General features: G+C 49.7%; 1 protein-coding gene across 1 annotated transcript in view; it reads left to right on the top strand.

Moving 5' to 3' along the window:
* LOC144937473 (uncharacterized) overlaps positions 1–27,230 on the top strand; it is a 47,654-nt gene that overhangs the window by 9,556 nt on the left and 10,868 nt on the right. The window contains exons 2-3 of the mRNA XM_078864717.1: positions 19,621–19,989; positions 23,738–23,884. Of these exons, the coding sequence (XP_078720843.1) occupies positions 19,639–19,989; positions 23,738–23,884 (498 nt within the window). The 5' untranslated portion in view covers positions 19,621–19,638. The remainder of the gene's footprint in view (positions 1–19,620; positions 19,990–23,737; positions 23,885–27,230) is intronic.

Genomic DNA, 27,230 nt, shown 5'->3' on the forward strand with positions numbered 1-27,230 from the left:
ACGCTATCAATTATTTCAAATGTGGATAAGTACATTTTATTTTTTTATTAAAAAAATTGTCCGAGGAGCGTCTTACGATATGTATCTGTTGCACTGCAGATTCCCGAGCAGTTGGCTTCTTTGTGCACCGCCAAAGCCATGGGAGTGACACACCCTCTGGGAGTGACACACCCTCTGGGAATGACACACCCTCTGGGAGTGACACACCCCCTGGGAGTGACACACCCCCTGGGAGTGTCACACCCCCTGGGAATGACACACCCCCTGGGAGTGACACACCCTCTGGGAGTGACACACCCCCTGGGAGTGACACACCCTCTGGGAGTGTCACACCCTCTGGGAATGACACACCCCCTGGGAGTGACACACCCTCTGGGAGTGACACGCCCTTTGGGAGTGACACACCCTCTGGGAGTGGCACACCCCCTGGGAGTGACACACCCTCTGGGAGTGACACACCCCCTGGGAGTGTCACACCCCCTGGGAATGACACACCCCCTGGGAGTGACACACCCTCTGGGAGTGACACACCCCCTGGGAGTGACACACCCTCTGGGAGTGTCACACCCTCTGGGAATGACACACCCCCTGGGAGTGACACACCCTCTGGGAGTGACACGCCCTTTGGGAGTGACACATCCTCTGGGAGTGGCACACCCCCTGGGAGTGACACACCCTATGGGAGTGACACACCCTCTGGGAATGGCACACCCCCTGGGAGTGACACACCCTCTGGGAGTGACACACCCCCTGGGAGTGACACACCCTCTGGGAGTGACACACCCCCTGGGAATGGCACACCCCCTGGGAGTGACACACCCTCTGGGAGTGACACACCGTCTGGGAGTGACACACCGTCTGGGAGTGGCACACCCTCTGGGAGTGGCACACCCCCTGGGAGGGACACACCCTCTGGGAGTGATACACCCTCTGGGAGTGGCACACCCCCTGGGAGTGGCACACCCTCTGGGAGTGACACACCCTCTGGGAGTGACACACCCCCTAGGAGTGGCACACCCCCTGGGAGTGACACACCCTCTGGGAGTGACAAACCCTCTGGAAGTGACACACCCTCTGGAAGTGACACACCCCCTGGGAGTGACACACCCTCTGGGAGTGGCACACGCCCTGGGAGTGACACACCCCCTGGGAGTGACACACCCTCTGGGAGTGGCACACCCTCTGGGAGTGACACACCTTTTTGGAGTGGCACACCCCCTGGGAGTGACACACCCTCTGGGAGTGACACACCCTCTGGAAGTGACACACCCCCTAGGAGTGACACACCCTCTGGGAGTGGCACACCCTTTGGGAGTGACACACCCCCTAGGAGTGACACACCCTCTGGGAGTGACACACCCCCTGGGAGTGGCACACCCTCTGGGAGTGGCACACCCCCTGGGAGTGACACACCCTCTGGGAGTGACACACCCTCTGGAAGTGACACACCCTCTGGGAGTGACACACCCCCTGGGAGTGTCACACCCCCTGGGAGTGACACACCCTCTGGGAGTGACACACCCCCTGGGAGTGACACACCCTCTGGAAGTGACACACCCCCTGGGAGTGACACACCCTCTGGGAGTGATACACCCTCTGGGAGTGGCACACCCCCTGGGAGTGGCACACCCTCTGGGAGTGACACACCCTCTGGGAGTGACACACCCCCTAGGAGTGGCACACCCCCTGGGAGTGACACACCCTCTGGGAGTGACAAACCCTCTGGAAGTGACACACCCTCTGGAAGTGACACACCCCCTGGGAGTGACACACCCTCTGGGAGTGGCACACGCCCTGGGAGTGACACACCCCCTGGGAGTGACACACCCTCTGGGAGTGGCACACCCTCTGGGAGTGACACACCTTTTTGGAGTGGCACACCCCCTGGGAGTGACACACCCTCTGGGAGTGACACACCCTCTGGAAGTGACACACCCCCTAGGAGTGACACACCCTCTGGGAGTGGCACACCCTTTGGGAGTGACACACCCCCTAGGAGTGACACACCCTCTGGGAGTGACACACCCCCTGGGAGTGGCACACCCTCTGGGAGTGGCACACCCCCTGGGAGTGACACACCCTCTGGGAGTGACACACCCTCTGGAAGTGACACACCCTCTGGGAGTGACACACCCCCTGGGAGTGTCACACCCCCTGGGAGTGACACACCCTCTGGGAGTGACACACCCCCTGGGAGTGACACACCCTCTGGAAGTGACACACCCCCTGGGAGTGGCACACCTTCTGGGAGTGACACACCCTCTGGGAGTGGCACACCCTCTGGGAGTGACAAACCTTTTGGGAGTTACACACCCTCTGGGAGTGACACACCCCCTGGGAGTGACACACCCTCTGTGAGTGACACACCCTCTGGGAGTGACACACCCTCTGGGAGTGACACACCCCCTGGGAGTGACACACCCTCTGGGAGTGACACACCCTCTGGGAGTGACACACCCCCTGGGAGTGGCACACCCCCTGGGAGTGACACACCCTCTGGGAGTGACACACCCCCTGGGAGTGACACACCCTCTGGAAGTGACACACCCCCTGGGAGTGGCACACCCTCTGGGAGTGACACACCCTCTGGGAGTGGCCCACCCTCTGGGAGTGACACACCTTTTGGTAGTTACACACCCTCTGGGAGTGACACACCCTCTGGGAGTGACACACCCTCTGGGAGTGGCACACCCTCTGGGAGTGACACACCCTCTGGGAGTGACACCCCCCTGGGAGTGACACACCCTCTGGGAGTGACACACCCCCTGGGAGTGGCACACCCTCTGGGAGTGACACACCCCCTGGGAGTGGCACACCCTCTGGGAGTGTCACACCCTCTGGGAGTGACACACCCTCTGGGAGTGACACACCCCCTGGGAGTGACACACCCTCTGGGAGTGGCACACCCTCTGGGAGTGACACACCTTTTTGGAGTTACACACCCCCTGGGAGTGACACACCCTCTGGGAGTGACACACCCTCTGGGAGTGACACACCCTCTGGGAGTGACACACCCTTGGGAGTGACACACCCTCTGGGAGTGACACACCCCCTGGGAGTGGCACACCCTCTGGGAGTGTCACACCCTCTGGGAGTGACACACCCTCTGGGAGTGACACACCCCCTGGGAGTGACACACCCTCTGGGAGTGGCACACCCTCTGGGAGTGACACACCTTTTGGGAGTTACACACCCTCTGGGAGTGACACACCCTCTGGGAGTGACACACCCCCTGGGAGTGACACACCCTCTGGGAGTGACACACCCCCTGGGAGTGGCACACCCTCTGGGAGTGTCACACCCTCTGGGAGTGACACACCCTCTGGGAGTGACACACCCCCTGGGAGTGACACACCCTCTGGGAGTGGCACACCCTCTGGGAGTGACACACCTTTTGGGAGTTACACACCCCCTGGGAGTGACACACCCTCTGGGAGTGACACACCCTCTGGGAGTGACACACCCCCTGGGAGTGACACACCCTCTGGGAATGACACACCCCCTGGGAGTGGCACACCCTCTGGGAGTGTCACACCCTCTGGGAGTGGCACACCCTCTGGGTGTGTCACACCCTCTGGGAGTGACACACCCTCTGGGAGTGACACACCCCCTGGGAGTGACACATCCTCTGGGAGTGACACACCCCCTGGGAGTGACACACCCTCTGGGAGTGACACACCCCCTGGGAGTGGCACACCCTCTGGGAGTGACACACCCTCTGGGAGTGACACCCCCCTGGGAGTGACACACCCTCTGGGAGTGACACACCCCCTGGGAGTGGCACACCCTCTGGGAGTGACACACCCCCTGGGAGTGGCACACCCTCTGGGAGTGTCACACCCTCTGGGAGTGACACCCCTCTGGGAGTGACACACCTTTTGGGAGTTACACACCCTCTGGGAGTGACACACCCTCTGGGAATGACACACCCCCTGGGAGTGGCACACCCTTTGGGAGTGTCACACCCTCTGGGAGTGACACACCTTTTGGGAGTTACACACCCTCTGGGAGTGACACACCCTCTGGGAATGACACACCCCCTGGGAGTGGCACACCCTCTGGGAGTGACACACCCTCTGGGAATGACACACCCCCTGGGAGTGGCACACCCTCTGGGAGTGGCACACCCTCTGGGAGTGACACACCCTCTGGGAGTGACACCCCTCTGGGAGTGACACACCTTTTGGGAGTTACACACCCTCTGGGAGTGACACACCCTCTGGGAATGACACACCCCCTGGGAGTGGCACACCCTCTGGGAGTGTCACACCCTCTGGGAGTGGCACACCCTCTGGGTGTGTCACACCCTCTGGGAGTGACACACCCTCTGGGAGTGACACACCCCCTGGGAGTGACACATCCTCTGGGAGTGACACACCCCCTGGGAGTGACACACCCTCTGGGAGTGACACACCCCCTGGGAGTGGCACACCCTCTGGGAGTGACACACCCTCTGGGAGTGACACACCCTCTGGGTGTGTCACACCCTCTGGGAGTGACACACCCTCTGGGAGTGGCACACCCCCTGGGAGTGACACATCCTCTGGGAGTGACACACCCCCTGGGAGTGACACACCCTCTGGGAGTGACACACCCCCTGGGAGTGGCACACCCTCTGGGAGTGACACACCCTCTGGGAGTGGCACACCCTCTGGGTGTGTCACACCCTCTGGGAGTGACACACCCTCTGGGAGTGACACACCCCCTGGGAGTGACACATCCTCTGGGAGTGACACACCCCTGGGAGTGACACACCCTCTGGGAGTGACACACCCCCTGGGAGTGGCACACCCTCTGGGAGTGACACACCCTCTGGGAGTGACACACCCTGTGTTTTTGGGAACGATTTCGAGTGTCGCTCAAAAAAGAAAGTGGAAAATGGCGCCTTAATGAACAGAGCAGCGCCTTCCTCCGTGACGATCGCCCTGAACCTTAAGAATGGTGCGAATGCCAAATGCACCGACCTATTAGAACCCCAAACCACGACCATTTGCCCTGTAAATACACAACAGCATTTGTAAAGTAACGGATACACATGCCACACACTTGAATGTTGTTATTTAAGTGTCACATCGATAAAATAGCCGTGGCATGCACGGGTGAAATATGAGCGTGCTTTTCCCAGAGCTGATGAGTGTGTGCGTTCTAGATTTGAAGCTTTCGTGACTGCAAGGATCCATACTCTCTGGTATTTTCGGTAAAGTCGCGTAGGTGTGTGTGTCGAGCGCCCAGACTTTGTTGGCTCTATTGTCAAACGTGGGTTCCCTGTGTCTGATATTTGTGCAGACTGATATTTGTACATTGCAGAGCACGCAGGTCGTATTTCAATGTGGATAATGCACGCGAATATATATCACTATTTCATTGTTTGCTTGACCACATGATTAATCTCACTATGAGACCTCCTTTACCAGTGGCAAAATATAGTAATAGGTTTTTATTCTTTCAACTGGTACAAAAACTGACACCTTTATACAAGGCATCATGTTTGCAATAACAACAACACAAGCAGTCAAAATGCAGACAAAAAGAAACAACTCTGATAATGATATGTAAATGCTTACCCCGAGCTCTCAATACTCTGATAGTGCGCTGTTTTTGAGTTGTACGCCTTTGGCGTCATCTGGTCCAACACCAATGGAGACTAGGCTCTAAGAAAAGCTGTCTCGGGTGTGGACCAATCAACTTCAAGGACAGTGCATATCATTATCAGAGTTGTTTCTTTTTGTTTGCATTTTGACTGCTTGTGTTGTGGTTATTGCAAACATGATGCCTTGTAAAAAGGTGCCAGTTTTTGTACCAGTTGAAAGGGTAAAAACCTATTACCACATGATTACTCATTTAGATTCATACTCTCATTTTAATTGGATACCTGATTGGTCATATTTATATCGGAAAAAACAAAGCGTTAGATCGCTTCACATTTAGATGGTTAGGAATTGAGGCACTATCACTACATATTTGCTTCATCTCGTCAATCAATGAATCATGGACTTTAACATTCGTTTTGCAGCTGACATTCTTTTCACAATTTCCTACGCAAATTTGCGGATGGCTACAATAATTGCTCTTCTGGTAATATGCGCATCATCTGAGCAAATCGATCACCAGCTTATTGGGCCATCTTATACATTTTTGGCATCCTGTACTGATCCATGTATTAATGACAACAAAATGCACTGCGCATTATTGTTATTCTGGGTGGTATGCATTTATTTGGATCCCTTCGGCTAAGCTTTATGCATGATGCATGTAAATAACCATAATACTATTTACATAATTATCCAGCATATTATTTAATAAGATAATTTGAAGATGTTTATTTTTGATGACTGCTTTTTTAGAAGGAAGTTGAGTGAGGGGTTTGATGCTGAAGGTGAGAGTATGAATATAGAATAAGTGCATGGGGATAATGGTAGACATTGAATGCTAGGAAGTTTGGGATACTACATAGCAAGACAGCGTTGTAGAATTAATTAGCAAAAGGAGGTTTTATGGGGGTGGCACTAAGGCTCTTCCTTCAAGGTCAACTGTTGGGATCAACAGATTCAGGATCTGGCAGAAGGAAATGATCATTCAATCGATTTTACGACATCAGTGGTATTGATAACTTTTGACTTTTGAGCACATTGCACTCATTGTAAAATGTTAGAAAGTGTAATGAAACACATTTTCTTGGTTTATATGGGGAGGTTTGAGGTGTAGTTGGTTCTTGGTCATGGTAAACTAAAGAGGCCTCGTGTGATTGCAGCATTTGAATTGTTCCTGTATTCATAAGCGTCTTGAGTGTGTCCCTGTATGATATATCAAAGTTTAAATCTAGGTTATTAAACCACGGGCTGACTGAGCCAATAAGTCTAGGACAACCCATAATGTGGCATTGTACCCAAGGCTGCAACACACCATTACAAGTGCTGTAAATATTTAACTCATGCAAAATTACATTTACATTTTGCATGGACACCATGGCCAGGCACATTTGTGTATGTCATGCTAAGCAACGGTCCTTGTTATATTTTGTGAAGCCACCCCGCAACTTATTTTTAGACGTTATGTACGCACGTGCACATGTTACCACCCCGCACTTGTCTCTGCTGCCTCTAATTTGAGTGGATCCTATTCACATCTCTCGGAAAATAACTATTAAAATACCCACGTGGGCCGCATTTCTGGAGCGTGTGTGTGCATTGGACGTGGGATTTATGGTAGCTACGGGCCAGCCAAATACTGCAGGCCAAAAACTTGTTGTGCCCCACAGAGGTTTTTTGTAATTAATCTTCACTTGTAATGGATTATGCGCTGTGTGCCTCACTCTTCAGAATACTGGGACAATGTTCAGCAGTACTTGTGTAGAGACAGTGCGTGTGTGGAGACAGTGCGGGTGCAGGGCCTGTACGTGGCTTAGTGGTCACGAGGGGTAATTATAGGGGTGGACATTAACAGAGGGCAAGTTGTGAGAAGGGAGGAACCATCTGGGAAGTTCGGGAACGAGCTAGAGAGTTCGAGAAAGGGGGTGTGGCCGGGAGGGGAGTGAGGGTCACGCCGGGAATAAAAGGAGGCGAGAAGCAAGGTTCGAGGCTGCCGTGGGATCGGAGTCGACTGTCTTTACACCGTCGCTGTCTTCGCATCGTTGCTGTCTTCTCGTCATCGTTGTCCTTGCTGTCTTCATGTCGTCGCTGTCGTCGCGTCGTCGCCACTTGCGTGGCCCAAGATACCTGTGCGTCATCCCTCACCAGATTATCTGCGTGAAGCGCCCTAAATAAGAAATACATAAACCCTATACAGTTCGTGTTGTCCGAGAGTCATTACACTTGCATCCAGAGGTGAGTTTCTTGCTACAAGTAGTAAATTAGAAAAGACACTGGGCTAAATCTACAGTTGCACTTAGCCTTACACAGTCAGCAAAAATGTTGAACTTAAAGAGTTTGATTTGGCCAAAATTAATCTCATTCTCAGCTGAAAACAGCCATAATGCCGCATGGTGGTGGCTATGCAGCGAGGATTGGTGGATCACCTCCCAAAATGACAAAAATGTTGAAAGGCTCCCTTCCCGTGCGCAACGAGGTGCAATACCCTGGCTCGCCAGCAGAATGCAGTACAGAAAAGTGTGGACAGATCATGTCCATTCTGTATGGATGGGATAGAGCAGGGGTTGGCAACATGCAGCTCCGGAGCCGCATGCGGCTCTTTGGGTGCCCCCTTGCGGCTTTTTGGCTGCCCCTTTGCGGGTAGCCATTTTATTTGCAAAACTTAATTTACTTTATCCGGTCCTTTACACTCTAACACGTAGGATAGGTGGTCCCCGTTGACCATGGGAGTCCAGTTTACAAATGGAGGTCTAGTTTACCATGGAATGCCAATTTACCATGGGAGTGCAGTTTACCATGGAATTCCAGTTTGCCATGGAAGTCCAGTTTACCATGGGCAGGGGTCGGCAACCTGCAGCTACGACTCATTAATGACTTATTTGTGACGTTATTTATGAAGGAAAATCTATTCACACGCCTTGCGGCTCTTGAAAGATTGTTTTAAATCGAATTCAGAAAAAATGGCTCTACTTATTATTTTGGTTGCTGTTGCCCCCTCACATGCGTGGGGTTTCTCCGGGTTCTCCGTTTTTCTCTCACATGTAGTATACACACTCATTAATTCGCTGAAAATATCTGAATACATAGAGAACTGCAGAGCAATTGTTGGCACTGGCTCACTGCCTGGTAGCCTTACAGTTTGTCTGTGGTTCATCAGCGACTGTGAGATGCAATTTGCATGAACGACACGAGAAAAAATTAATCATTAAATGTTTTAGTTCTTTTAGAACGGAATCCAGCTTGAAAAACAAAAACCTGCATCATGTGACAAGAAAACAAATCTGCATGCAAATGCATCCGGGGATTTGATGTTCCACATGTTTTATAGTAGTATACAGTGAGGGAAAAAAGTATTTGATCCCCTGCTGATTTTGTACATTTGCCCACTGACAAATAAATGATCAGTCTATAATTGTAATGGTAGGTTTGTTTGAACAGTGAGAGACAGAATAACAACAACAAAATCCATAAAAACGCATGTCAAAAATGTTATAAATTGATTTGCATTTTAATGAGGGAAATAAGTATTTGACCCCCTCTCAATCAGAAAGATTTATGGCTCCCATGTGTCTTTTATACACGCAACGAGCTGAGATTAGGAGCACACTCTTAAAGGGAGAGCTCCTAATCTCAGCTTGTTACCTGTATAAAAGACACATGTTCACAGAAGCAATCAATCAATCAGATTCCAAGCTCTTCACCATGGCCAAGACCAAAGAGCTCTCCAAGAATGTCAGGGACAAGATTGTAGACCTACACAAGGTTGGAATGGGCTACAAGACCATCGCCAAGCAGCTTGGTGAGAAGGTGACAACAGTTGGTACGATTATTCGCAAATTGAAGAAACACAAAAGAACTGTCAATCTCCCTCGGCCTCGGGCTCCATGCAAGTTCTCACCTCGTGGAGTTGCAATGATCATGAGAACAGTGAGGGATCAGCCCAGAACTACACGGGAGGATCTTGTCAATGATCTCAAGGCAGCTGGGACCATAGTCACCAAGAAAACAGTTGGTAACACACTACGCCGTGAAGGACTGAAATCCTGCAGTGCCTGCAAGGTCCCCTGCTCAAGAAAGCACATATACATGCCCGTCTGAAGTTTGCTAATGGACATCTGAAGAATGATTCAGAGGACAACTGGGTGAAAGTGTTGTGGTCAGATGAGACCCAAATGGAGCTCTTTGGCATCAACTCAACTCGCCGTGTTTGGAGGAGGAGGAATGCTGCCTATGACCCCAAGAACACCATCCCCATCGTCAAACATGGAGGTGGAAACATTATGCTTTGGGGGTGTTGTTCTGCTAAGGGGACAGGACAACTTCACCGCATCAAAGGGACGATGGACGGGGCCATGTACAGTCAAATCTTGGGTGAGAACCTCCTTCCCTCAGCCAGGGCATTGAAAATGGGTCGTGGATGGGTATTCCAGCATGACAATGACCCAAAACACACGGCCAAGGCAACAAAGGAGTGGCTCAAGAAGAAGCACATTAAGGTCCTGGAGTGGCCTATCCAGTCTCCAGACCTTAATCCCATAGAAAATATGTTGAGCGAGCTGAAGGTTCGAGTTGCCAAACGTCAGCCTCGAAACCTTAATGACTTGGAGAAGATCTGCAAAGAGGAGTGGGACAAAATCCCTCCTGAGATGTGTGCAAACCTGGTGGCCAACTACAAGAAACGCCTGACCTCTGTGATTGCCAACAAGAGTTTTGCCACCAAGTACTAAGTAATGTTTTGCAGAGGGGTCAAATACTTATTTCCCTCATTGTACATGTGCATTTTTTGCGTAACAGGAATGTGTTAATTACATCCTTAATGGTGAGGCAGAACTATTTAGAATTAGAAGGTTGAATTTAAGAGACCGGCATCTGGCACCTTTCCCACATGCCATGACTCCAGCTCCAATGGGTTCATGTGAGCATCTTTAAAATGTACGTTACTCAACCAGAAACATAACGTTACCAAGAAAGGATTGACAAAGTGTATATGACAGGGATGTGTTTCTGATGTTCAGACTGATCTGAAAATACAATCGAGAAACAATTTTATATAATCCTAAAACAATGTTCTGTTTAGGACTGATCACAATATTCCGCAACATGCCATCACTTTCATGCTTTTTCCACCGACGTGGTATCACGTGGCATCGGGTGACGTCACCTGTGTGAGCACGAAGACGCGTTACATCTCACCCAATGTAAAGGATCTGAATTTGCCCTTTCAAAATCTGCCTTTTTTAAATCCGAAACTCATCCCTCTTATAAATATTATTGACACCAGGTGAGAACCCATTCTGATTAGACTCTTTTTCCTGTAGGACTTGGCGTGAATAAAACTTATGGGAATATAAGACTGTGTTGTGGAGTAACACGTCACAAGTGAGTGTATATCAATGGAGCATCCATCGGGTGACTTCCCACAAGTCAAAACAATCTGGCAGTGCATTCAGACACGGTACAGTGAAAAGCAATGTTTCAACCCTAAAAAGATGATTGGCTGAGTCGCCTCCTGTCATCAGTCTCAGTCTCACTTGTTTGGCGAACTCCATGCCAGCGTGCATGACCTATGTTCAAACAATGTGTTCCAGATAATTAATACATTGCTGCTGCAAAACTCAAGTAATCCGGTGACATCATTCTTCTGCCCTCGTCTATGTCACCCTTGTACTGTGCAAGTCCCCGCTCATCATACCCGGCTGAGGACATTCATATATTTTTTGCACAGCAAGTGAGTTGTGACGTCAAATCTGTCACGTGACCCGCGCATGTGGAAGCGTAACGCATTGTAGTGTAGTGGTTAGCGCGCTGTGCTACGAATCCGGCGACCCAATTTTCGTTTCCCCCTCACGGCCACCACCGGTGACGATTATTTTTACCGGTCCTTGGCCTCCCCTAGGTCGACTCAGCCTCAAACGAGTAACTGGTGTGTTGTGTGAACATAGCCACTGGGGAGACAAAGGCGGCCGGGCGTCGTGAATACAAGTCCCGGGCGAAGCCGGGTAGTAAAGCTAGTAGTCTATATAACCTCGTGCCACGGAAGCTCTCTCGCCTTCTTCAGCAGTTGGTTCTTGCTGTAGTTGTCCCACCTGATGACGATTGCTTGTGTTGCGATGAAACGTCGTGATTTGTTTTATTTTATTTTATTTCTAACTACGTGACTTTACCGAAAGAACCAAAGAGTATGGATTCCTGCAGTCATGAAAGCTTAAAATCAAGATTGTATCATACAAATTGGCATTTACTATCCTCTGCTTTCTCAGTCGGTGCATAGTCTACTACTGACATGGTGCAATGTCGAAATTGTAGCTTGATTCAAATATTCCACTCATCCACTGGTGCACACTTAACTATCCTGTTGCTAATCACAATCCCCACTCTGGCTTGATGTTTTACATCCCCCCCCCCTCCACCATACCCCAGAGTGCCATCCTCAATCTGGACCAGAGGTCGCAAATGGGTTTTGATTCCTTACCCGTACCCGGCCGCACCAGGGTCGCAAACGGGATCCGTACCCTACCCGTACCCGATACCCGGCTACCCATACCCGGCCGGGTATCGGGTAGGGTACGGGTATCGGGTACCCGATTGCGACCTCTGGGATGAAGCCATGTTGCAGGCGCGGGTGGGATGATTCTAGGAACTTGAATTGTGAGAAGAGACAAGACGTTGGGAAATGAGTGACAAACGGTTACTCACCAGTGACTCGGCCTACCCGTACCTGTACCCGGCCGCACCAGGGTCGCAAACGGGTACCCGTACCCGTACCCGGCCGGGTACGGGTAGCCGGGTATCGGGTAGGGTACGGGTATCGGGTACCCGATTGCGACCTCTGATCTGGACCCAAACTGAGTCAGTCCAGTGGTCGAACTCATCCCACTGTGAGTACGCAATGCACAACAACAGCGTTTACATTGCGCACACAACTCCAGGTCCAATTTCTCACATATCTCCAATAGACATATCCAAGTTGACCCTGTCTCTCGGTCGTTGGGGCCCCCCTGGATGATAAACAGGAGATGTTGAGTCTAGGATAAGAAAGGATTCGCAAGGGGACCCAACTTAGGTATCAGACTCCCCCCACCGCTCTCCCATCTCCATCGCAGCTCTGCGGCGTCGTCATGACCAGACATGGGCAAGGGGGTGACATTGGTGGGGAAGCCATCCTCTTCATTTCCAATCACCTCGCACTTACCGAGGAGGTGACAGCACTTACAACCTTTCAGCGCCCTGGCTACCCTGTAGCTTGGGGATGTACTGCAGCAGGTCAACCAAGTGGTGTAAACTACTGCCTAGTCTATACGCCTAAACTCATGAAACTGAATTTTAGTCGTTTTCTTGAGGCCTTTTTAATTTGGTTGGTGATGAATGTTTTCAACACAGGGCAGCAATTCATGAGCATTCTGATAAATGTCGTGCTAAATGCTATGTTACAATACGTCACGCAATAAATTGACTACACACAGAGAAAGCGTTGCTAATTACAGTAATTACCTCAGTCCCTTTAAATAATTATGGCACTTAACAGTAGCTTTAGATTGTGTTAAATATTGCCTTTGTTTATAAATAAATAAATGTGTTTCCATGTAGAAGCCTTGCCAGTGATTGCCTTGCTAATTTGTGACAACGCCCACAAACAAAGTTGTGGCCAGAGCGATGAACAAAAATGTTGAGCAGCGGCGTGCTCAGGGCGCCAAGCGCAGGAGGCGATGACGGAGCAGGGGGACAGCTGCAAGAGCCCGGACGGCAGGGCCTGTGGACAGGAAGGCCGCCACGCGGCACATTCCCCCGCCATCGCCTGCTGCGGCAACTGTTTAGTCACTTTCTCGCTCTATAATGAGAAGAGGGGGAAAAATGGTTCACGGTGAAGAAAAAAGGGTGGGCAATGGATCCTCATGTAGCTCCCTATTCTTAATGTAGACAGTGACGCAGACTTTGGTGTATAATTAGAGCACCTCGTGGGTTAGTTCTGGAGACAGAGATAAGGTTTTGGGGTTTCAAATATTGTTATGCCGATCTGTTGTAAGTAGGACTGGAATATTTTTTTCCCACACAGCACTCGTTATCAAAAGAATGTTTATTAAAATATTTTACACGGGATAATCTCTTGAGATGGACAACCTCAGGTGTCCAGGGTGTCAAGTGACACGCACATAGCAAACCCGAGATGACACGTAGATTCCTTTTAAAATCAACTTCTTACACAGAAGTATGCGTTCATACTAAGTCAATCACACTGATGCAGATTCAAGAAGAGCAACTTGACAGCGCAATTCTCCTGCCTTCCAAGTCACGGCAGGCTGGTGTTTTGAGGACAGCGACTATTTAAAAAACAGAGGTAATTTATTGAAAACAAGTGACTGATGAATGTCTTCACAGTCTTGTGATAGCGAGGCCCATTTCTACTAACTTGGTTGGTTGAAGTTACATAACGGGTATCTCTTTACTGAGATGTTCTTCGCTGTGTTGCCAATCCAGAAGTTTATGTTCCTAAGTTATCTGTACTTTTCTCAATCCGTGGTAATGGTTAAATGCTGCATAATACATGGATCTATGTCAATTTAAAAGTGAAGTCGAAATGTGCAGAGGCCAGAATGCGCAGAACACTGTATTTCAGAATATGTAAGCTTCGGTTTTATATTAACAATAATGTAGACAATGGTATAAAGTAATTGCAATTATTTTGCTTTATAAAAGTGAGAGCACATTGGGATCGTTTATAAATGAGTATATGGATGCAGTTATTAACCTTAACAACTTCAGTAAACTTCAGGTGACATAACTACTATATTTAAATCTGACTTTGGCTGTGCACTTCAAACCTTTGGGAAATGCTGCTCATTAGGAGCTGTGTAGGGGGAAAAGAGTGGTGAAACATTACCTAAAATTACCTCAGCTTTGATATGTGATAGCTAAACATGTCCTCAGATTAATTATAAATAGGCCGCAATCATAAATAAATAATGCACATCAGGTTAAGATTCTGTAACACGTATACTTCGTGGTTGTTATCAGTTATTAGTTGAGCTTTGCAAAAATGTGGTTCAAATTTGACGATGAAAAACAAATTAATCACTGCTAATGACCGTGCGGAATACATCTTTTAGCACTGGTTGTTTATCTAAGCACCCTGGTTGTAAAATCTGGGCTATCCTTTGATCAATGTGACCAGTTTTTTTTACAAGGTAAATTGATACAACGCAGTCGATACACCACAGTCGACCTACCGGACCTACCGGTCGACTGTGGTGTATAAATTTCGGTCTACTGTGGTGAGTTAAAGTGTGGGTACTCCGACCTCTTTCTCTTTGGACATGTCTGGTCAGCGTGGTGGAGGAGACCAAATTCTCTCTTGAACGCCCTTCAGTGGCGGCTCTTCTGCCAGCAATTGCATGAGCAAACAATTACAGGGCTGTGGCCGTTGCCATTGGATAATATAATGCCGACACCAATTCTCGTGACATTTCACCCACATTGAGGAGTTGCCAATAATTTGCAACTTGAGTAGGATCATGTTTTAGCCACCGTTTATAATTAAGAAGAGACTCCGTGTAACGTTTACAGTGGTAGACTATTGCATGCAACGGTATTCACAGAATTTCCAATTGAAAACGATCGGCGGTAATTCCATGAATGAAAACTCGGAGATATTAAAGCAGTGGATCCAAACCACTGTGAAAGTGGTCCGAAGAACTATGACAGATACAATTTCTCTCACAAAACACCAGATTTAATTCCATGGTGGCCTGCAAACCTAACATTTTTTGACAGTGGTTAACACAGAGGAATATTTATAAACTTTCTAGCGGGGCAGGTAGTGCCAGCATGTGAAGATTTTAAAGAGGGCCCTACATTCATAAAAAAAAAAAACCATTAAACATATTTTCTCTGGGAAATATCAATAAAATACACATATTCAGAGTCTCTGCTACTGGGTCCGTGGGTCTAGATAGGTTGGGGACCACTGAGATAAAACATATTCCACCGCTGTTCGGCTGAGCCTTCTGTGGAGAGGGCAAAGGAAATCCCTCAGGGTCTCTTCTGCTAAAACGTGCAAAGTTAGAGGTCAGTCCGTGTCGCGTCTGGGTACGGTGACGTGATGTCTGGTGGTCACGGTGTGCATTCTGTGGCCTGGCCTTGTTTGGGGAGTGGAGTAGTGCAATGAGTGTAACAGGTCCCGTGAAGGCTCTGCTGGACCCCAATGCATGTATCGGCTGTGTGCATTGCTGTACCAGCACACTTGACTGGGGCATGTGGTGGCTTTCCACCGGATCAGCAATCAGCAGAGCTGACTATAGAGAACCCCAAAGCTTCTGGAACTTGTATACAACTGTAGATTTGATAAAACTGGGTTCCAGACCATGGAATCAGAGAGCTGTTTCTTTTTTAAGTCATGGTAAGCCATTCATCTTTTTGGAGGGGAATTCTCACTTTGAATTTAAGGTGGCTAATTACTTTTGTTTTCAAACCACCACTGTGTAAATTGCATTCTCCACCTGTGAGGTGGTCAAACCTGCTGCCTTCTCCAATTAGCACGGTTGGCTACATACGGTGCGAAATAAGTTCAACATATGTACATATGTACATACATTCTCTCTTGGGTGCATTTCTGTGTGGAGTTTGTATGTTATCCCTCTGTTCTTCATGGATTTCCTCCGGGTTCTCCAGTTTATTCCCATAGCTAAAAAAGAAAACAATGTACCTGGTATTGGTCAAACATCGAAATGCTGAAAAATTATCTGTAAATTGCTCAAATAGAATAACACAACAGAAGCAACAACATCACTCCCTACTGCGATCACTTGGGCAGGATCGTCCTGGAATGTCTTGAGACTCCGTAAGGCTTTCCTAGATAAACGAACGTAATAATAGTAAGATAATAACGCCTTTGTTTGACTGGTTTTTTCTATGTGTCTGATGTACTAAAGACTATGGGTGCTGCCTGGCAGCGGCAGTGCGCGAATGTGTATAAATAACGGCCCAAGAATGACAGTAATGGAGCAGGCACGCCTTGGATAGTGACCCAAGTGCCAACGTGAACTTTACACTGTTTCCTTAACACTGGCTGACCCCGTGGTGGCTTTGGTAAATGTTTTAATTGTGGTGGGGGAGGGCAGGGGGAATGCCAGGCGTGTCTGTGCGGAGGAAGGCATGGGGAAGCGAGAGTGCGTCAGAGAAGCATGCCTGGCATTCTGTTGCCTTATGTCAATGACCTGAGGACATGCGAGTGCATGCGTCTGTGAGTGCGCACGCATCAGAGGGGGCGATGTGTGTGTGTGAGCGCATACACGTCTAGTCATGGTTGTCACTCTAGACGGGTTGAAAATACAGTGGCACTGGAGGGACTAAGCACGACTGGACCGTGCCTTTTTACAGAAGCTCGCCTGTATGTACATACAGTATGTTGAACTTCTTTCGCACCGTACGTAGTCAACTGTGCTCAACGATGGTGCGGCCTGACTGTTAAGGGGACCCGGAATGTCGAAGTCGATGCAGAGCTAGCTTGTATCATTACACATATGCTGCTGAAGAATATTCGCTCTGAGAAAACAGTATTACTGATGTGTGAAAATTACTTTTATTTTCTAGTGGAAGCATAGATATGGGAAGGAGGCAATTGCTTATTTATTTATTTCATTATATAAGTCTTGGCTTTTGGCCAAATGTGGAGAATTACTGTAGCTGTTCTAGATCTACACTCACATCCCATACAAAACGTAATGTTAATATTTGTTTATAGATCATGGAAAATAATCAGGCGGGTGGGTGTACAACATATGGCCTCTGAGAGTTCGTATCTGGAGGTGGTGAATGGGGCCGATTCAAAACAAATGTAGTGGGTAATAAACTGGAGGAAGCTTACTCTGAGGCAACACGTTTATTACAACACCAACAGACTACAACACAAAGGGGTAACGGCCCCTTTCACCCAATACTCTATGGAGGGAGTTCCTCCGGGCTAGCTCGCCTCTTACTGGCTATCACTATGCCTACACTGCTGGGGCTTGAGTCTTCTCTTGAGTCTTCACTGGTTATAAGCTGGAGCTCTCACTGGTACGAGCTCGAGCCGACCCTAGCCAGGGGCTCGGCTCTGCCCATTGGGCTCGGCTCTGCCCATTGGGCTCTTCTCTTCAGGGCTCCAGGTGAGGCTTTTCGGTCTTCGGCCGGACGATGACTGCTGGGACCTTTCAGGGCCCTGGCTTATATACAGGGTCTCGGCTCACTCCGCCTCTAGCCACGCCTTCCTTCCAGGACCTTCTCCAAGGGCCTGAATAATGACATCATCCCCCAGCCCCCTTCCTGGGGTCTGGGGTCTCGACCGTTGGTCACGATGCTCCCCCCCAGGGATTGCCTAGGGCCAATGGCCCGTCACGTCATCATTATCCAGCAGGTTCAGTCTCCCTTCCGCTCCCTACTGGCACAAGCTAATACTGCCGGCTATAGGTAGTGGCAATCATGCTCAACCATAATAATAGGAGTTTCCCCTTTTTCCTGGCAACAAAACTGAAATCTTTGTACAAGGAATCATGTGTGCATTAACCACAATTACTTGTGGTAAAAATGCAAACAAAAAACACACTTTGATAATACATGTGTAGTGCATGAAATATGCGCCACACGCGGGAGTGGTTGTATGCGCACGCATAGTACAGTGGGAGCAAACGAGGTCGAGGTTGTTATTGTCGTTAGGCGTGAGGAGAAGGCCAGAGACGGGTAGGGGGCGATTAAGGACACAGGGCGCTGATTGGCCGGGAAGTTGTTGTTGTCGCTAAGTGGTGCTGTGTTGTCTGGAAAACGTGGCAGGTGCCAGCGGGGGCTGGGGGGGCGAGGGGCGTCGCGGGGGATGCCATCGATTAATTGGAGATTAATTGGCTTGGGGATAAATAGAGGGGGTTTTGAAGGAGACGGGAGTTCGCGCCTGGGAGGAGAAGAAGGATGTTGGAGCTGAAGCAACAGAGCCAGAAGCAGTGGAGAAGTGTAGGGTAGCAGTGGAGAAGTATAGGGTAGCAGTGGAGTGGTATAAGGTAGCAGTGGAGAAGTATAAGGTAGCAGTGGAGAAGTATAAGGTAGCAGTGGAGAAGTATAGGGTAGCAGTGGAGAAGTATAGGGTAGCAGTGGAGAAGTATAAGGTAGCAGCGGAGAAGTATAAGGTAGCAATGGAGAAGCCAGCAGAAAGCTGCTGGAGTGTGACGGCAAAGCCAGCAGAAAGCGGCTGGAGTGTGACGGCAAAGCCAGCAGAAAGCGGCTGGAGTGTGACGGCAAAGCCAGCAGAAAGCGGCTGGAGTGTGACGGCAAAGCCAGCAGAAAGCGGCTGGAGTGTGACGGCAAAGCCAGCAGAAAGCGGCTGGAGTGTGACGGCAAAGCCAGCAGAAAGCGGCAGGAGTGTGACGGAGAAGCCAATAGAGATACGGCTGAGTGTGACGGGGGAGCCGATAAAGAGCGGCTGAACTGTGATGGAGAGAGTGGAGAGGAGAGTCGACAGAGGAAAGACACGGAGCGAGCGAGGCCGGCGGAACGTGGCGAGCGAGCGGAGAGCGCACTGGAGGAATGTTGATTGGTGTTAGCTGGAGGAATGTTGATCGGTATTAGCGAAATAAAGTGAGAGAGAAAAGCAAGAAGCTGTCGTGTCAAGTCGAGCACTAAAACTGGCGTCAGAAGTGATTAAATAACCGCGCTGACACGTCAAAGAAAGTTGCTAAGAGGAAAAATGTACCGGCGGGATCATCGGCCGACAGCAGCGATGCAGACGTGGTACCCCCGTCGGGCCTGGAGGCTGTCACTCCCCCGGCGGACCTGGATTGAGGGGCACCTCCGCGGGAGGAGGATGACCTAGACGACGATGCAGAACCGAGCCCACCTCACGTGTGGAGGGCTGTGATGGCTGAGTGGGAGGCCAAGATGGTGGTGCTCGCGAAGGAGTTCAATCAATTCATGCTATCGATACGAGAGGCGCCGACAGGATCAGACCAGCCGCCGCACGAGCGTGCGACACCAGCGGTGGCCGACGGCGCAGCTGTGTCTCCCGCTACTCCAGGAACGGAGCCGGACGCCGATGGGGCACCGGGGTCGCCGACTCCGGGCTCACGACGCCGGCTGCACGTGGAACAGTTTGAGGCTTCGCGACGAACCAGCGGCGGTGACGGCACGGCCTCTGGTGGTGTGCGCCAGCCCCGCCGGGTGCCCGTCGGAGTTGGAGGAACCGGGGTCGCTGGCAGCAGTGGCCGCACGGCCGCTCACGAACCTGCCTCGCCGCCCCGAGACGTACGGGGGTGGCGCCACGCGGACGTGCTACGAGTGCGGGCGTCGAGGACACTTCACACGGGACTGCTGGAGACGGAGAGGCGTCTTCCCAAGGACGATGGGAGACTACAACCGCAGATTCTCCCCATTCCAGGACCAACAGGCGAGTCGCGACACATTTAATACATGGCCGTATCCTTCACTTCACCCATCCGCGACACCACACTGTAAATCCCCCTTCGTACGAATCGCACGGTAATGCTGTATGGGGCGTGTTGGTTCATCGCGTTTGGGTGCCGCGCCGGGTTCATCGGATGTGATGGCGCTTGTTCAAGGGGTACAGAGTAGAGTAATTGTCAATACGGGGGCTTCAGCGACCCTCATTTATTTTCAAACTTTTCGTTCGTTGCCAACCTCGCCCCAGGCTTTGGAACCAGTGGATGGCCCGTGTATAGCGGCAAATGGGGGCAGTTTGGGAATTTTGGGTCGCGTGCTCGCAACAATTCAAGTTTGGGAGGTATTAATACTAATAAGGTTTTTCCCCTTTTTTCTGGCAACAAAACTGACACCTTTTGAAAGGAATCATGCTTACATTAACCACAATACCTGCAGTCAAATGCAAACAAAAAACAATGCTCTGATAATTTATGCATTGTCTTTGAAACTGATTGGTCCACACCAGAGACAGCTTTCTTTGGAGCCTAGTCTCATATGGTGTTCGACCAGATGACGCCAAAAGGCGCACAGTTCAAAGACAACGCAATACCAAAGTAATGAGAGCTCGGGGTGAGCAGCTACATCATGGGATCTCCTTTGCCAGTACCAAAATATACTAATAAGGTTTTTCCCCTTTTTTCTGGCAACAAAACTGACACCTTTTGAAAGGAATCATGAAAAACCGTTGCGCTTGAAAAAGGGCCTGCCATTGGATAACCTGGGGGAAGGTATATTGTTGACGCCGTCAAACGCCGTGGCACGGACGACCTCCTTGGTCGGAGCTTTTCCGATGGTTTCGGCAAATTTCGAACCATTTATACAGGTTTTTGCTACGGGGCACGAGTCAGTTGTTATTCAAGAAGGGACTACGTTAGCGCATGCATCGGCTGCGCAGAACTCAGATGGGGATGCGTGCTTGGCAGCGGGCGAGGAAAATGCGCTGCCGCAGTGTGATGAGGAACCGGGATGGTTCCGGGATTTGTAATGTAATGATGATTTGACATCCGAGCAGCGGTCGCGTCTTCGTAAGCTGATTTTGGAATTTAAGGACATCTTTGGCTCAGGGAAATATGATGTCGGTCGCATGTCCCTATTGAAACATCACCGGATTGCAGTGGGAGTCATGCTGATATACCTTGACGATGTCATTGTGTTCAGTAAGGATTTTGAGGGGAATTTGCAACGGTTGCGAGCTGTGGTTGGCCGGGTACGGGATGCCAATTTTAAATATAAACCCCAAAAATACCATTGTTGAGAACGTCTGTCAAGTATTTGGGTCATGTTGTCAGCGCGGCGGGAGTGCCACTGACGAGTTGTGTACGCACGGGGCCAGTGCCGAAAACGGTGTCGGAGGTGTGTAGCTTCGTGGGATTTGCGTCGTACTACCGTCGATTTGTCAAAGATTTCGCTACGATTGCGAGGCCGCTGCATACACTGACCGCTAAGGGTAAAAAGTTCCTATGGGGTGACGAGGAACAGCGTTCGTTGAAACGCTTCGGGCCGCTTTAGCAGACGCACCGCCGCTCGGATCCGCATTTTGGAGAGATGTTGTTCTTGACACCGATGCCAGTGATGCGGGCATAGGCGCTGTTTGTCACTATCTAGGCTTCGGGCCTCCCGTGCTAGAGGGTCGGAGGATCGGCCCTTCCTTCGGCTCATAGATGATCTCCTAGTAAGGTGGGATGTCGTGTTGCAAATTTTTTGTATTGTGGTACTATTGTGCTTGAGGGGAAAACTTATTCACGATGTGCACGAGCGTTGATGCAGTTGGGTGAGAAGAAAACCGCATTGACTTTGAGTATTTTTACTGGCCGGGTTTGCAGAACGATGTTCAGTTGTACGTTAAGGCATGTAACGGGTGCGCGCGGTGAGAGGCACAGGCGCGACCATATCGAGTGCCGTTGCGAGCACCAGAGGTCTCACTGGGAAACACGGAGCGGAGGCAGGCGGCTAATGAGCGCCTGCACGGTATACAGCCTCCGTGGGAACGATGGCAAGTGGGGGACAGGGCTTGGCTGCATTGTCCTATGGTGCCAGTGGGCACCGTTTTGATCGCAACACAAGTAATCTTCATCCGATGAGAAATATCGCGGGAGAGCTGCTGAGAATATATATTAGCGAATATACAGCGGTGAGATTAAACCCACAACATTTTTAATTCGTGTACAAAATGATAATTGGCATTCTTATTGAGTTGAACCAAATGCTTTTAAAAGTATGCGCTTCCAAAGTAATAATAATTTACATGTATTCGTAAGGCGCCTTTCGCTAACGTCTCAAATGTGCGTGGCTGATGGGATGCGTCAAAGCGTACCTTGGCATTGTTTATGTGTGGGGACAGATGTGGGGACAGATGTGAAAGTGGCGCATTGTCCGCGTGTTTGTATTGCGAGTGGACGAGGTGACATTCGTGTTATACGTGAGAATGTCTCCATTTTGTCCTTTGCATCGAGATTATTTAGATTAAATGTCCAAATGAGAAGCCACTTTGTTGAGCTATCATTTGTGATCGCCAGGCCACCTCTGAAAAACAAGTTAATACCTCGGTGGGCTTTGCCTGGTAGGATGTGGATGGTTTAGTTTTATTTGTATGTTTTTGGGTGATTTGTTTACCTTTCTTGTAGTTTGCACTACTATAATGTATTTATACTGTTTGTTGTTGTAACGTTCTTACTCGCCCCCACTGGACATCTGTGAGAAAGAGCTTTATAGCTCATCGGATTCCTCCAGTATAAATTCATATTCTGATTCTTCAGTGTATCTCAGTAAAGTCGGTGTTCATCATTCGCGTGTTGTTCACCTGGTAGCCACTTTGACGGCAGAGGAATATCGGCGTCTTGCAGTTTGGACTGAGAAGTGCCAAGCAACGCTTTCTAAACTTGGGAGCTGCCGCTGTCTCCCTGGGTCCTCAGGGGGAGCTGACATCACGGATAAGCCGGAGAGCGACATTCGTCCCAACCTCGTTCACTTCGCTGCTCCCCAGCCTGGTCCCTAACCCCCTTCTTCACCCATCATCCCCTTTACCCCTCATCCCTCTTCACCCACCACCCCCTTCACCCTGCACCCCTCTTCACCCACCACCCCCTTCACCCCGCACCCCCTACACCCCCTCACCCCTCTTCACCCACCACCCCCTTCACCCTGCACCCCTCTTCACCCACCACCCCCTACACCCCTCACCCCTCTCCACCCACTACCCCCTTCACCCCGCACCCCCTACACCCCCTCACCCCTCTTCACCGACCACCCCCTTCACCCCGCACCCCCTCACCCCTCTTCACCCACCACCCCCTTCACCCTGCACCCCTCTTCACCCACCACCCCCTTCACCCCCTCATCCCTCTCCACCCACCACCCCCTTCACCCCTCATCCCCTTCACCCCCTCATCCCCTTCACCCACCACCCCCTTCACCCCGCACCCCCTTCACCCCCTCATCCCCTTCACCCACCATCCCCTACACCCCTCACCCCTCTTCACCCACCACCCCCTTCACCCCCTCACCCCTCCTCACGCCACGCCAAGAGGAGCAGGGCCACACAGGCACGTCTCTCTCTGCACCCCCCCGCCGCCGCCCCCCAGTGACCCACCCAGCCAGATTTGGCTCTCCCCCCCCTCTCTCTCGCCCACAGTCCGATGGCTCCGGGCGCGTTATATTTAACCACGGTGCGCACCGCGTCCCGTCGTCTCGTGCAGGGTGGGGAGAGAGCGAGCGGAGAGAGATCGCTGCTGCCGCTGCTGCCGCTCGATAGCCGAGACGCCCCGTCACAGAGAGCGACTCGCGGCCACATGGCTCTCTCACGGACTCCGCCGCGGCTCATCCTCATGCTCGCGGCTCTGGAGGTGAGTGTTCAAGCCGCGTGCTTAACGTTTAAAGTTCTGCTGCTCACATTGTACAGCCGGTTTGCTGGGGTGTCCTCGTATGTGTCTGTGCGCGTATGTTCAATTTCCTTCGCGCACCGTACGTAGCCAATTGTGCTGAAGGATCACAAACTGAAGACACAAAGCGGCTTCTAAAGAAATCCCATTTCTGGAGAGCAATGGTCCATTGTGTCAATGGTTTAATCGCCAGCTGGTATTCTCCTGCAAGGAAATTGCCGAAGCACACCGTTTGTAAAGTGGCCTTTATGGAACTTTGAATATTGCTTCTGATGAGAGAACACAGTGATGGACTCTGACAGTCAGTATGACCACTGGTCATTGTGCGCAGCTTCTCATCAGAGACCCACAAATGGAACATTACAGTAACTTCCACTCACTCGCCGATACACGTGACGCACTACAACGGACGTGCGTTTGTCTTCTTTGCAAATACATCTCCGGCGACTTATCAAGTGGCTAATGAACGCTTTCTTGTAGCTTAGGCCATCGATTTGAACTGGAGAGCTATCGTTTTTATGAAGCCAGCATTTAGTGATACTGCTTTAGCTGCGGTGCACAAGTACTCTTAACAATACAACTCCACACATTTGTCAATTACACTGCCTTAAAAGGTGCACGTCATGACAACTGAAATCACCTTGAAGAGATATGATAAAAATGTATCCGTTACACACAGGACCGCATTACGATAGTCTATACCCGTCAACCCCTTATCAGTGCCCGACCTTATTACAAACCAATTAAAACCTTATTGATCACCCCGTGTGCCCTTATACATCTCCACGTTCATCCTACAAAGTTCCATCGCAAGGGAGAAACACAAACATAGACAATTATTTATTTAGCCGTATTGAAACGGCTGTACGCCGTATGGGCATGAAAGCTCAATTTCCCTGTATAAGAATGCGGGTAAACAATATGGGTTGACAGCTAAGGGATAGGTCATGTTTGAGAACTGCGCATACAGTACACGCACTCTATGAAGAGCTGATGATTCTGGGTGTGAGGAAAGCAGCCTCTGGGCGCTGCAATTTGCACGACCGCATACTTGGTCATTTTAATATATGCCGGTATACGTGCATCACATACGTATATACATTGTTAAAATAAAGCTACTCCACAATTACTATAACTCGCGGTTGAAGCCATTATTTTAACATTACTACCGGAAACGCGTAGCTAATTGTGAGAAGTGGAGAACAGGTGGTGACATATTCCAGCGGGGTCAACCCTTGGGCTCCCAAGTCGACGTGAGTAAGATTCTTCAAATTCAGCACAAAATTCCTTGCTCAGTGCACTGGGCCTTACTGGGCATTTCGGTTGAATCCCACGCATTCTGCACCTGTCGTGCTGTGCAGGCCTCGCCACCTGCTGTAGACTCCACAGCGACTTTTCTTCATTGCATGTTGGGAGAGAAAAGAACCCAGCAGGCTATATAATCGGGTTAAATATCAAAACAAATATTGCAATGATATGCAACAAGGCAAAGTGACGTGGTGCAATGCAGTTGATGACAGCAACAGGATGCAGGCTTATTTTTATTAACCACAGTTGCATAGCTGTCAACCCATACGGTTACCGGTATTCATTTACAGAGAAATTTAGTTTTCAGGTCCATACGGCGTACAACCGTTTCAGTAGAGGAAACATTTGTTTTGTCTATTTCTTTCTGTTTCTCCCTTGTAATGGGATTTTGTAGGATGAACGTTGAGATTTATAAGGGCACGGGGTGACCATTAAGGCCTGAATTGGTCTCTAATAAGGTGGAAAACTGGTAAGGGCTTGACAGGTATACAGTTGCTGAGCACCACTAGACCCAAAAGATCAAGCGACCAGCAAACAAACAGCACTACCGTCCAAGTTGTGCTAAGCGTTAACACGTTTCTTGAATTGAGAAAGGTTATTTTGATAAGAGCTTGGGAAGAGACGATGGTAGGGAATTCCAAAGTGGAGTAGCGCAAGGAAGAAGCAGATAGCAGGTGTTGTGATCTGCGGTGTGGTGGTTGAACTTGGTGTGGGTGGCTGAGGCAGCAGTCAACCTGCATTGAAGGAGACGTCAATGAGTGAAGTTCACGGAAGCAGTAACTTTCTATATCTATTTTTTTTATTTTAGCAGGTAAGGCCCACTGAGCTATACAGCTCTTTTTCAGAAGCGACCTAGCCACAAATGATAGCTCAACGAAGTGGCTTATCACGTGGTAATTCATAGCAGCCAAATACTCTAAACGCATGTTTCTAAATCCACGCGACCACGGGGAGAACATACGAACTACAAATATACAGGTGTCAGGATCAGGATTGAAACCACAACTTCCTGTATACCAGGCGAGGTATTTAACATCTCACCACTGTGTGGCGCCCAAGGTGGCTATGTAATTCAACAAAAAAACACATTGAAATGTACAGAAACACTGAAGTAAACGCTCATCTAAAAAATGTCAGTGTACAAATATGAAGTGGCTAATATTGCAAGGCTCTCTCTACATCACTGTGAATCTGCAGTCGTATCAGGGGAGGCTCTATCAGTCGCCGACACAAGCTTCAAACACGGTGGCAGCCCAGGGAAGCTATCAAACGCTTCTCAGCTTACGCTGAGATTTCTCGGAAGGTTGCCTCTGAGTTTTGGGAATTTCTCTGAATCCCTAACAACAGGAACCTTACTTGGATCTGGTGGAGACTGCTCCACATTGCCCTGCACGTGCCCTCTCGTGCAATGCGATGCGAATGTGACGGACAGGTGGGGTTACATCATGAACCACTAGATTGTCCTGCCACATGTAAACTCGTTACGTGTACAACCTGAGATGGTTACCTCTCTACAGCCACCAGTGATAGCAATTCTATTTCCAACTATTCACGACCATGCTTCATCTATCACCGTCTAGTGCTGAATCTAGAGAGGCAAGTTTTGCGGTGTTTGGGGTTTCTCTCATGCCTGTGAACCTCATCACAAAACACAAATTAATCATGAGCGTCACTGTGTAGATTATAGGTAACAAAGTAAATAAGCAGATGCACGCCTGCTCCCCATATCTGGTGAATTGTCTACTTATTCATTGTGTTACTTTACAGTTTCCACAACAAATCGAATGATTATGTCGTGTATTACAGAGTTTTGCATCGAACTAGGACCCATATCTAACAGAGAGGATCCTTGCCTATGAATATCTGGTAGTTCACCAGCATTGGTTCAGCAAGCCCGACTCTGCTGATGAGACACTGACTGTTAAAACTGGTCCAGAGATTGCTGTGTTGAACAAATGTTGCTGAAATTAAGCACTCCCAGAATTCCATGTGGCTGATGTGT

Source organism: Lampetra fluviatilis, chromosome 19, assembly GCF_964198595.1.
Source record: "Lampetra fluviatilis chromosome 19, kcLamFluv1.1, whole genome shotgun sequence".
Lineage (NCBI taxonomy): Eukaryota > Metazoa > Chordata > Hyperoartia > Petromyzontiformes > Petromyzontidae > Lampetra > Lampetra fluviatilis.